At 39.4% G+C, this 13,266-nt stretch overlaps 1 protein-coding gene across 1 annotated transcript; it reads right to left on the reverse strand.

Annotated features, from left to right (window-relative positions):
• Positions 1-10,751: 10,751 nt before the first annotated feature.
• LOC110936702 (serine/threonine-protein kinase OXI1) lies at positions 10,752-12,265 on the reverse strand. The gene is made up of 2 exons (XM_022179118.2): positions 11,731-12,265; positions 10,752-11,661 (listed from the first exon to the last, which is right to left on the reverse strand). Exons 1-2 carry the CDS (start codon positions 12,075-12,077, stop codon positions 10,890-10,892), a joined length of 1,119 nt encoding a protein of 372 aa, XP_022034810.1. The 5' UTR covers positions 12,078-12,265; the 3' UTR covers positions 10,752-10,889.
• Positions 12,266-13,266: the final 1,001 nt, after the last annotated feature.

The following is a 13,266-nucleotide window of genomic DNA, read 5'->3' on the forward strand; positions in this document are numbered from 1 at the left end:
ATCGTGAGAGTGTTCGTATTATTTTGGATTTGTTAACGTTCGATAATATTATTTTTAGCCTAAAAATAATATTATATACTTCACAAAATAATGACAAATTATGTTGTGAAAAATATATTTACTAAATATATATTTATCACGTTTAATTTTGTGAAAATCCCACCTCCGATATTTTGAAAATAAAGTCGTGGCGAAACTTATTTTCTGAAAACATGTCGAAAAGTATTTCTAACACTTATAGTGAAAATAATTCTAAGTGCTAGGTTTTTGGAAAAATTTTGCCAGAGTTTCCTCTGTAACTGGAGGTGGCCACGCTTTCAAGCGTATCATTTTCTTTTACAAATCAATCCAACAATTTTCTTTTTAAATCAAAACAATATTCAATATATCAACAAACTAGTTAAGAAGCATATAATTCGCAAAAGTTTCATGAACTTGTAGTTTTCTAAAATTATGTAGTAACCTCATTACTTTTAGCGGATCTTTATACAAGTCAAACCGATTTCATTAAAACCCCGTTTCTATAGAAAGTCCTTCTTTACATCTTCTTGTAAATTTTACAAAAATTGTTATTTTGTCGTCACTTTTGTGCTACACAAGTGTTTACACACTTGTGGTTTCTAAAAATCATACTTGTTAATGTAAGATCCGTTTTTAGAAAACATGATTTCTTTGATTCTTGGTTCTTTGAAAATACCACTTGTAGATCCGTAGATCTACTAGTTTTAATCACCATTTCACAAGTAGAAACGCTTTCACACAAGTTCATGATTCGTGTGTGGTAGAGTTTCACCCTTTAACCCTTGTTATATTCAAAACAACCTTATGTCATGATCCATGATCATGACCATCCCGGGTTAAATGATGAACCGAGCTACCACAACATAGATCGGTCCAAATCACCACACAATTCAATTACTACATCATTTACACAACTTGTAAGCTTTTATCCATCATTTCAAGCATTCTTAGTAAACTTTAATGCTTCATTTTGTATGTTCATGACTTTTAACCGTTACCAATCGTTTTAACCACTTTAAGATAGTTCAAGAAGGTGATTTAAGTAACATACCACTAGCTCGAGGCTAGGGAAGAATCTAAGCGCAAATAGGGTGGATAAAAGCAAGAGAATGAGGTCCTTCGCCTTCCGTTTGCACCAAGCCTTCTTATACGGGATCCTTAACGCTTGTGTATACTTGGAATGTGATGAGTGAAATCGAAAATGGATGGATGTATATGGGGGGTGTTCGGCCGAAAGTTGTAGAGAGCAAGAGAGAGTTTTTGGTGTGTGTTGATTTGTTAGATGAGAATGTTGTGCAAAGGTTGCTTCTTATAGACAAAGGTGAGTTTATGGTCCAAGGGTCCTAGTGTTCTCTTGATATGGGACCAATCATATTAAAATAATGAAGGTAGTACACTTGATGGTCACCAAGTGACCGAAATCGACCAAAGGGGGGGGGTTCTAGTTCATTTGTAACTATTAGTTAGATAATAGTTAGGTTAGGTTAGGTTAGGTTAGTTAAGTATTAACTCGGTTAGTAGTGTGTTGTGTTTTAAAGCGGGTGTTAGGGTATTCGGGGACCCTAACTGGCTCAGAAAAAGACAGATAATGTTTATGGCAATATTTTCATGTTTTGGGTATAGTCCGGTTGTTTGGTTTGATAGTAATCCGTTAAAGTGCTTAACAAAGCTTTAGAGTGTCATTAATACCATTTTTAGTGACACAACTTATTCCCGACACTTTGGAAAGCGTCTAGTAATATTTTTCTCATGTTTTGGCACTTTATTAGTTAGCTAGAAGCTGAATTGTTAATTAAAGTGCTGAGTTTTGTGCTTAGTGCATGCCCTAGGCACATCCTGTCATTGTATCTTATTCCTAGAGACGCAGTTCTACAACCCTTGTATCCCTACACTCACTATGGGTGTAGTGAAATATTTCTGGCTCATACAGGCCTTAGAGGCAATATCTGCCTGATGCTGGCTTTATCAGCATGTTCAATAGGTTATCCGTTCATAGTGATACTGTGCTTTTGTGCATCATGTTTGTCACTAGAGTTCAGTATGTAAATAATGTAGTGACGGTATGTAAAGTATGATGCAGGAATATACAAGTATCAGAAGTCAAGTAGCAGTTCATCAGTAATTTTCAAGCAAGCACAGTAATTAAGCAGTAATTAGTCATTAATTAAGTCGTACGGATACCTGATTTAGTGAGGGTTGTCACAGTATGGGACGTATCACTTAACTGAATTTGTAATAATAGTTGTTGTGGAAACTTCTGGACAATCTGTTTCGCTCAGTGTCGCGCCCCGATGATTCCGCCATCGGTTGGGGTGTGACATTAACCTTAAGACAAGTAAGGCATTTTGATACATATAAGGCGATGTCTTTCTTCATACCAGGCCACCAATACTGAATAGGAAGATCCTTATACATCTTATCTGAGCCAGGATGAATAGAATAACGAGACTTATGGGCTTCATCCATAAGCAAGGTACGAAGATTATCTTGGCTTGGGACCCACAACCGGTCCATGAAGTAATACGATCCATTGTCCTTCAGTTCCAGATCATGCGTTATGTGGTAGGGAAATTCCTTACCCATCAAGCCTTGTGAAACACAAGATTGTTGAGACTGAGAGATACGTGCTTGGATATCGGATTGAGCTTGAATAACAGATTGGACACGAACACAATGAAGCTTAGTACGTTCCTTGCGACTCAAAGCATCGGCTACGACATTCTCCTTACCAGGATGGTAGCGAATTTCGCAGTCATAGTCGTTTAGAAGCTCTACCCAACATCGCTGCCTCATGTTGAGTTCTTTCTGATTGAAGATGTGCTGAAGACTTTTGTGGTATGTGAAAACCACACATTTTGTTCCGTACAAATAGTGTCTCCAGATCTTAAGAGCGAAGACAACTGCACCCAACTCAAGATCATGAGTGGTGTAGTTCTTCTCATGTATCTTCAACTGCCTTGATGCGTATGCTATGACTTTTTTTCTTTGCATCAGGACGCAGCCAAGGCCTAGTTTAGATGCATCGCAATACACGACGAAATCATCATTGCCCTCGGGCAAGGTTAGAATAGGCGCGTCGCAAAGTTTTTGTTTCAAAGTCAGAAACGCTTCCTCTTGCTTGAATCCCCAATCAAATGGCTTATTCTTTTGAGTTAGAGCAGTTAGAGGGACTGCAATCTTTGAGAAATTCTCTATGAAGCGGCGGTGATAACCCACAAGACCAAGAAAAGAACGAACTTCAGTAGGAGTAGTAGGCGTATCCCAATCCTTAATCGCATTGATCTTGGAGGGATCTACATGAACACCTTGTTCGTTGACAATATGTCCCAAGAATTGAACTTCTTTAAGCCAAAATTCACACTTGGAGAACTTGGCGAAAAGTTGCTCTTTCTTTAGGAGTTCCAAAGTAAGACGAAGATGTTGCTCATGATCAGCTCGCGTCTTAGAATATATCAAGATGTCATCAATGAAAACGATGATGAACTTATCCAAATAAGGTTTGCAGACCCTATTCATCAAGTCCATGAAAACTGCAGGAGCATTAGTCAAACCGAATGGCATGACTGTGAACTCATAATGCCCATAACGAGTGCGGAACGCTGTCTTGGGAATATCTTCTTCAAGCACACGAAGTTGATGATATCCAGATCGCAGATCAATCTTTGAAAAATAAGAAGCGCCTTACAATTGATCAAAGAGATCATCGATGCGTGGTAGGGGATATCGATTCTTGATGGTAAGCTTGTTAAGCTCATGATAATCGATACACATCCTAAAAGATCCATCCTTCTTCTTGACAAAAAGAACGGGAGCACCCCAAGGTGAAAAGCTTGGATGGATAAAGCCTTTGTCAGAGAGCTCCTGCAGCTGCTTAGATAACTCTTGCATCTCGGACGGTGCAAGACGATATGGAGCTCTGGCAATGGGATTTGCACTAGGTACGAGATCAATACGAAACTCGACTTGGCGTGCTGGGGGTAGACCAGGTAAATCTTCAGGGAATACCTCAGAATAATCCCGAACAACAGGAATATCTTGAATAGATTTACCTTTGCCCTTATCTGCTACAACATGTGCCAAAAAGGCCACATAGTTCTTTCGCAGATACTTCCGAGCTTTAAAACAAGACATGAGCTTGAGACCGCCAGCAGGTTTCTCACCACGAACCTGTAGGATCTCACCTGACGAAAGCGGCATGCGAATGATCTTCTCAAAACAAACTATCTCTGCGCGATACTTGGCTAACCAATCCATACCCACAATAACGTCGAAGCTTCCAAGTTGCATAGGTGTGAGGTCAATAGGAAAAAGATGGTTGTTAAGGTTCAACTGGCAATTGCGGAGAACAGAATCAAGAACAATGGGTTCACCACTAGCCACTTCTACTGTCAAAGGTTTACCTAGTTTCGTTATAGACACGCGAAACAATGGTTCAAAAGATAATGACACAAAACTCTTGTCGGCACCCGAATCAAAAAGAACAGATGTTGGCTGATTATTAATAAAGAACGTATCGTTCACCACATTATCATCTGCTTGTGCCTCTTGTGCGTTCATGTTGAAGACTCGACCTCGAGCCTGAGCCTGATTCTGATTCTGGTTGGCTAGCCTTGGGCACCGGTTTCTGTAGTGGGTCAGATCCCCACAATTGTAGCACGAACCAGGAGGAAAATGAGGTCGTGCAGCTTGACCCTGTTGCTAAGCAGGAGGCTGAGCAACCTGTTGAACCAGGTTCTGAACTGCCTGATTCTGAGCAAAACGACAAACACCAGCAAGATGACCTAGCTTCCCAAAGTTAGTACAGATACGGCACGGAAATTGCGGCTGATGGTGACCCTTGCATCTATTGCACAAAGGTGCATTCCCTGCATAAGGTTTCTTCGCTGGAGGCTGTGCGGGTTGGTTGGGAGCTGCCTTGTTAACCTGGGCAGTGACCGCAAAATTTTGGGAAGCCTTACGCTTCCTTGACCCCCTTGAGGAACCAGAATCCTCTCCCTTCTTGTTTTGACCTTTCTTGTTATCTTCTTTGTCAGCTGCCTGCTTCTTTCCCTTGTCACCCTTTTTGTGCAGCTTTCCCTTTCGAATCTGTGACTCAGTCAGTGTCACTGATAACTCGATCGCCTGACGGAGTGTGGTAGGGTTACTACCAGTAATGATGTCTTGTATCGAGTCAGGTAGGCCGTCGGTGTACCTTTCGATGGCTTTGTCGAGTGGGGCAACCATTGTCGGGCAAAGCAGACTCAACTCCTCAAACCTATCAGTATATGCCCGGTGCTCGCCACTGTATTGCTTTAAGTCGTCAACCTCTTTCTCCAAAGCTCGCTGCTCATGACGAGGATAGAACTCCCTCATCATTAGTGCCCTAAGTTCAGCCCATGTCTGAGCTAGAGCAACTTCTGCACCGCGATCCCTCATAACCCCGTTCCACCACGTAAGAGCCCTCTTCTGAAACACACTCGAAGAAAACTCGACCTTGCGATTGTCAGGACACTGCACGTGATGAAATGTATTCTCAATGCTCTCGAACCATTGAAGAAGCCCAGTGGCTCCCTCAGAACCACTAAACTTGAGTGGTTTAGCCGAGTTAAAATTCTTGAAGTTGCATGGAGCATTGTTGTTGTTGTTGGCTTGGTTCCATTGAGCAAAGAGGTTTGGAAGTGCAGCAGCCATTTGTTGTGCAATAATTTCTGCCAGTTCGGCATTTGCTACCTGATTGTCGCGTCGAGGAGGCATTCTAGAAGAGGAAAAACATGAAAGGAAACGAGTGAGATGATTGGATGAAGAGAATGAGATGAAACCATTTCAACAAAAGCAAAGATGGTGGTTATGCATCGCAAAGCAAACAAGCGACACACAGTGTCTAATCAAGGTAAACGGGTCAAAAATAATGTATCGCGAAGACATGTTCGCCTATAAGTGAACACTCACCCCAAGAGTTCCCAGGTAAGAGTGACTGGTCCGATTATGTGGATTTGTACGAATACTCTAGCCTTAGACAGAAAACTCAGGGTACAGGCATTCACTCTTCCAGTTCGCACGTGTTCCCACTATTAAAACTCTTCCAGTTCGCACGTGTTCCCACTATTAAAACCCGAAAACCTTGACGAGATTTTTGAAAATTCAGAAGGGGTTCAAAACCTTATAACATAGGGTTCAAAACCTAGTAATCAATCATCCTAGAACAGATGATTAATTTTCAAAGCGGATTCGGAATCGAAGTTCTCGTTGTGGCTATCACCTAAGGATAGGTGAAGTGCATGTTTTAAAATCTAAACACAAGATAACTTGTGTTAGGGTCCTAGAAAGTCATAGTCTAGGTCAAAGCATTACTAATAACCTAATTCCCTATAACCATTCGCTCTGATACCAACTCTTCTGTCACACCCCGACCGCGTATAACATGCAACCGCGGCGGAAACGTCGGGGAGTGTTGAGACAGAATTATTTGTTTCACAACCATGGCATACAAAGCTATATTTTATTTATCAAACAAAAGCGTTACATTGTCTTCAAACAGGAAATAAATAATTTATAACATAATTAAACTAAGTCTATCTTCGTTTTATGTCTCTAAGGCACAGGTCCGCCCTAGTGTCACAATCATCATCCTAAGCAACAGCTCCTGAAAACACATGTGAAAGTAGGTATGTCAGCATAAAAATGCCTGTGAGATACATAGGTTTTGTGAAAATGGGATTCATGACTTGAGTTTAAAGAAAACGTTTAATAACAGTCAGTCATGAACCTTGTAAATTGTTTTGTCTTGTAAATCATATGAAAAACGATAAGATCAGATGATATGTATAAATAAAATGTAAGGTTAAATGAGAGTAAAAATGAGTTTGTATAAGATAGGTTGTTTGTAAAACAATGTCTTGTGAAGAATATGTTATTTGTGTAAAAGGTAATGTGTCTATACTGAAATGATTTAAATAATGCTACGATAGGTAATATTATACAAACATTTATATGTAGGAAGTACCAGCGGTGTATCCACCATGTTTGTATCATGTTACATACTCCACGTTACTCAAACCATTTTCCCAAACCAACCACCATGTAAATTGTTCATATATAAATCAATTGTCAAGTGTTATTGTGTAAACCATATCAAAATGTCCATGTCTAATGTAAACCACCAAATGTGTATATCAATGTCAAATTGTTTATGTTTAATGTAAATCCTTGTAATGTGTATCCAAAATATCATGTATGGCATGTGAAAATATATCAATTGGGCCATAGGTAAAATGCACAAAAACAGGTTATTGAACTAAACATAGTTTAAGTCAAAGTTATGTTTTGTGGAACAATTGCATGCTATACTGATACAAACATTTATGCGGTATTGTGAAAATTCATACATTCAAGCCTTTGTGACTGTGGTGATAGACCTTTAAACAAATTAAAGGTCTATATGTGTTATTGTTTATCGAATTCGGTCATTCCTTCCAATCCAAACAAACCCGAGATTTCAGGAATGGGAGTTGTCAAGTCCTATGGTACCATTACCTACTAACGAGTGGCGTAGCTAATGTTAATGAATGTACATTGTATCATTTGAACAAACCAAATGTCATACCAAAATGTAAGCATGTGATGAATAATTGTACTAAGTATGCACACAATGGGCATACATAGCATAAAATGTAATGTAAAATAATGTACTAAGTACGCACACAATGGGCATACATAGCATAAAATGTAATGTAAAGCAATATACTAAGCATGCACACAATGGGCATACATAGCATGAAAATGTATTGTAAATCGATTGTACTAAATATGCACACAATGTACATACATAGCATAAACACAATGAAATCATGTACTATATATGTACTAACGAACATAATAAGCATATGATATGAAAACATTGAAAGCATAAAAGTAACAAGTAGGCACATGTGTTCCACCTCAAAACAGTTTGGAAAACAGTAAAAGAGGGGTCTATGTACTCACCTGAGATTGCTTTGAAGTTCTTGTATAACAACCAAATAATGCTAGAGATCACGGATATCAAACGTCACCTAATATAGGTAACTACGTTAATATACCGGACCTAAATCGGAGGATCGGATAGTATGCGGGTTCGTAAACCAAACGAGTATGGAGACTCGTGTAATATGGTTTAACAAAGCCTACATACTAAAATGAAACCTAACCTAAGTGCTTACGACCCATTACGACCCGTTTAGGTATCTTATGCTACCTTAACGCGTCGTTCGCGTAAAACGCGTTTGGAACGCCTAACGTCGTGACCATAAGGTATAACCTCGGAAGGTTATTCCCTATACAACTATGGTCACCTAATGTGTTTGGTCGGATCCTTACGATCGATCAAATGGGTCGGGTTCGAAAGTATAAGCGATTGTTTAGATCGCTTACCTTACGACCCTATATAAGCACTATACTAAAAGTGACGAGCTAAGCATGTTAGAACATGCTTAACTAAGTTTAGAAAACAGGTTTGGTATCAAAACAAACGGTTTTGATACCCACGAGTAGTTTGGTTACAAAATACGCAAGAATGCGCATTTTGGCCGAAACTACGACTCGTCACTGAGCCTAGATAACATGGTAATCAGTAGGTATAGTCACTATGGACTATAACCATCGTGATCACTCTCACGTTATGAAGTTCAAACGAACTTCGGGTTGACCATAGGCTGGTCAACGCAGAAAGTCAAACATAGTTTGACTTTAGGACTAGAAAGCGATTAAAAGAACGAAAGAACACTTACGAAGGGTCCCCGAAAGCTAATCTCGATCCAGGAGCTCAGGTATCAAGCAAAGGCCTCAACTTAGAGCTTTAGATCAGATTTTTGTGGGTTTTAACCAAAATGGGGGGGGGGGTATTTATAGGAAAAGCAAGACCGTTAGGATCGTTTCTTGAATATCGTGTCACGATCTAATCCGTACACTTGTCGCAAAGTTGTGGTGGCTTATTTTGCCCCCACCATAGGGTTTTGACAAGTGTCATTGCCCTTTGGAGGTTTCTAAGGGCTGTTTAAAGCTGAAAAATGACTTTTTCTGATCAGAAGGGGCCTCGCATGACGCCAAGGGGGCTAGTGTCACGCTAGGGTCCCCCTGTTCAGCAAACACTTTCCAATGTTTTCATTTCAGTCCCCATTGCGTATTAAGGCCATTTCCGACATGTTTAAGGCTCGTTAAGCCATTTTCAAGGCCCTAAAATGATGCCTAAACATTGTGGACATGAAACATGCTCAAAAATATGCCGGATGTTGGCTCGTTTAGTCGTACGATCGCGATGTTCGGTTAATTACGACGGAATGCGCAAAAGCGCGAAAAACGATCCAAATTGCGCGACGAATGGATTTTTCTCATGCCAAACACTAAGGCATAATATTATGATGCTTACTTAAATTTTTGGATGTCCGGATGTATTCAGAACGTAAGTTATGCGCGAAAGTGCAAACTTATGCACTTTTTGACACTTTTAGTCCCTGAATGATCCAAAAGTTTATTTTAGCATACCGAACCCCTCAAAGCCTATTTCTAAGCTATGTAAAGGATATTTATGGTATGTTTAACTTATGGACATGTTCCGAAATGTCTGTTTTAGTACGAATCATCATACTTTTGCAGTTTGTCAAGTTTAGTCCCTGTAAGCGAATAAACTTGTTTTTGCCATACCAAAGCCTTCAAAACTTATTTCTAAGTTATGTAAAGGTTATTTAAGGTATGTTGAGTATATGTTGATGTTCCGGAGTATTTGTCGCATTAAACTGAGTACGTTTACGCACCAGTTTGCGTATAGTTCTCCAGAAAGCGATGTAGAGTTTAGAATTGAACAAAAGTTAAAACATGAAAAATGTAAAGCATAAACAAACAAACATTGGAAACAAATAACATTGTTTTAATGATAATTGAACTGTTCACAATGATTTGAAGCACAAATGTTACAAAAATCACAGGAAAAAATAAGATATTGTATGAAATTAAATTGGATTTCTTCAAAAAAGTTGAAGAACATGTTGATTGGGTGTTTGATGCATTGATTGGTGACGAAAATTGCACTATAATGTAGTGATTATTGAGATAGAAAGTGAAGGAAAGGTTGAAGATGGTAGGTTTTTGAAAATGATGGGTTTTGAAGTTGCAGGGAAAGAGGAAGAGAGAAAATGAGATACGATGGGTTTTGAAGTTGCAGGGAAAGAGGAAGAGAGAAGATGAGATACAATTAACTAAAAAATCCTTCTTCTTTATTTTAAATTTTGACACATGTTATAATCTTATTGCTTCTTATCCTTCCTAGCCAAAATATACTTCCTATTTGATCCACTCCCTCAAATTAAATTCATTCACATGATAATCTTTTTTTTTAATGGCTAAACTTGCACACCATGAGGATTGAACCCATGACCTCCTACTATCCTACACCTTATCTAACTAATCAACATCATTGGGCTATTCCCAATGAACGTTCACATGATAAATAACATACACAACTTTTGCCATCTCCATGTTAACTATCTAATCAAGAAATCCTTATTAAAACAAGTAACTTCTCATACATGTTGGACAACCTTTTGTATGCTATGGTTAAAGATAATAACTAACCACCCTCACCCGTTAAACTAAACATAGCATGCTATATTCATTCTAATTCCATAATCCATGAATTCATAAACCAAACACTTCTCGAGTTTATTTTGTTTCACATCATTAATTCATTATCACATTACATATGTAATCAAACAACTTCATAGTCAAGAAATGATTAGCATTGTCTCTTACCATAAAAGTTAATTAATAGGGCATGGTCCTCATTATTTATAACAACAATGGAAACTTAAAACAATCTACAATATATTCTCAAAATAATAAATATATAAAATAATCCGTTAAAAAATCAGGAAACCATGACTCTCATCCTCTTGAACATCAACATCCACTTTAACTTCAAACACCCCTTGCACAAAAGCCTCAATATCAATCTTATTTACATCCATACCCTTCTCATCGGACGGTCCAGGGACAAACGGTGGTCTAGCGATTTCCATCACATTCTCCCAATCAACACCCCTAAAAAAATCATGACCCTTAATCTCCACCGTTGATATTCTCCGTTTCGGATCTTTCACCAACAACTTCCGAATTAAATCTCTCAACGGCGTCGGCTCTCCGACAAGCTCCGGCGAGTACGTCATAATCCGGCGAAACGTCTCCTTCCGATTGAATCCTTTGAACGGCGTTTTACCGTACAACATTTCATGCAACACAATGCCTAAACACCACCAGTCCACCGAGAAATCATGACCGGTGCCGGTTAACATCTCCGGCGCAATGTACTCTTCCGTTCCGACGAAGGAGTTCGATTTTGAAAAGGAGTGAGTTTCGTGGCTTGGATGTACCGAGTCTTCCGACGAAATATTCCGGCGACAGCATCTGGAGAGAAATGAGAATATGTTTGTGTTTGTTGATCGATTAGGTTTGAATACCGGAGTGTTTTGTGGTGATGAAGGTTTTGGCGGTAATTTTGTTGAGAGATCGAAATCGACGAGCATTAGGTGGCCGTTTTCCTGAATCATTACGTTTTCTGGCTTCAAATCTCGGTAAACAACGCCTAATTGGTGAAGATATTCCAATGCGATCACTAGTTCCGCTGCGTAAAACCTAAATTCACAAATTGTACAATGAATCGGCGTTTGATATTTGAAATACAAAAGCTGAAAATTAGCGTACCTGATTACACCGTCTGAAAACATCATCTCCGTTTGTTTTTTTCGAAGATAGTTGAGATCACGTCCAGGACAGTAATCAATGGCGTAACCGAGGATTTTTTCAGTGGATAAAACACCGGAGAGTTTTGGAAGTAACGGATGTTGTGATAATCGCAACACTTCCTGCTCAAACGAGATATGTTTATGCTCAAGTTTCTTGGGTTTTAAAGTTGTCTTCAAAGCGAACAGTTCTCCCGTGGATGACTCGTCTCGGACCAGAAACACCACGCCTTTGGCGCCTCGACCTAAAGCTGATAACACTTTCAGTTGGTGGAGCTCCAGCGACGGGATTTGACTACTGTCGCTCATGCTTCTTGTTGTTGTTAGTTTAGATACTTTCAGTTGTTGTTTAAGTAGGTTCAGGGGGGTTGGTCTTTCTTTCTTTTCTTGCTGAGTAAGTATCAACTTTTAAATAACACACTGTTGGTTGGTATGTATGAGAGAGCAGATGGAAAACGAATTTTGGTGATCAATCAATATAAAAGTGGCCTTTTCTGCTTTCTAGAAGGAGGTTAGTAGGGTTGTAAACCAAGTTAAGAGCCTTTTATTTTATTCGTTTACCATTGAATTTGTTCACCAGGTAGGGTAGGGTAGGGTAGGGTAGGGTAGGGTAGGGTAGGGGTAGTCATCACTCATCACTCACTCACAACTTTCAATCAAGTTCCGCGACGTTATCGAGCTTTATTCCATCACTAGTGATGGATTTTAGTGGAAATGCCCATCACTCACCACCACACCCAACAATTTCTCCCACAACCAACAATTCCCCCCACAACCAACAATTTCCTTCTTCACGTGTGATAAATATGACGTGTTTTAAGTTTTGGTAGCGGTGGTGTTTTGTGGACAATCACGCGTGATACCACCCTGGGTGGTGGAGCTGATAACACTTTCAGTTGGTGGAGCTTGATACGAACCGAATCGTTAATCAAATGGCCCAAAGAAAATAGATGAAAACTATAGAGAATATTAGAGAGAAATTGGAGTTTTACTAATTCTTTTCTGCATATCCCTTTCATAAATGAAAATCCTATATATATATGGTTACAAAGAAAGTTACGACTACAACAGTTATGGAGATCATGGGGAAGATGAAACCCCACTTTCTTCCTTAATTAAAGGAAACTAAAAACAAGGAAAATATAAAATATTAAAAATAGGAATGATAATAAACGTTAATAAGAAATAGTCAAAAGGCATGCATGCTTCTTCCGATATGAACGTGAGTAGCGTGGAGCACACATCATTCCCTCCCGCTCGAATTCACCTTGTCCTCAAGGTGAAAGCCGGTACTCTGGAACAAAACGCCTCACGGTGGCTGCCACTCTACTTTTCGGTTGGCATTCGAAGGCGTTACGATGACGAGCCATGGTGGGCGCCACTCGCTTCTTGTTGCTCGTTCTCCGGCTTCTTCATCTCCTTTAAGAACTTCCTCCTCAGAAAAAATGGATTTGTAGAGCTCATGGGAACTAATGTTCTTTCCGGTTCGGGTAGGTAA

This window comes from Helianthus annuus, chromosome 7 (genome assembly GCF_002127325.2).
Source record: "Helianthus annuus cultivar XRQ/B chromosome 7, HanXRQr2.0-SUNRISE, whole genome shotgun sequence".
Lineage (NCBI taxonomy): Eukaryota > Viridiplantae > Streptophyta > Magnoliopsida > Asterales > Asteraceae > Helianthus > Helianthus annuus.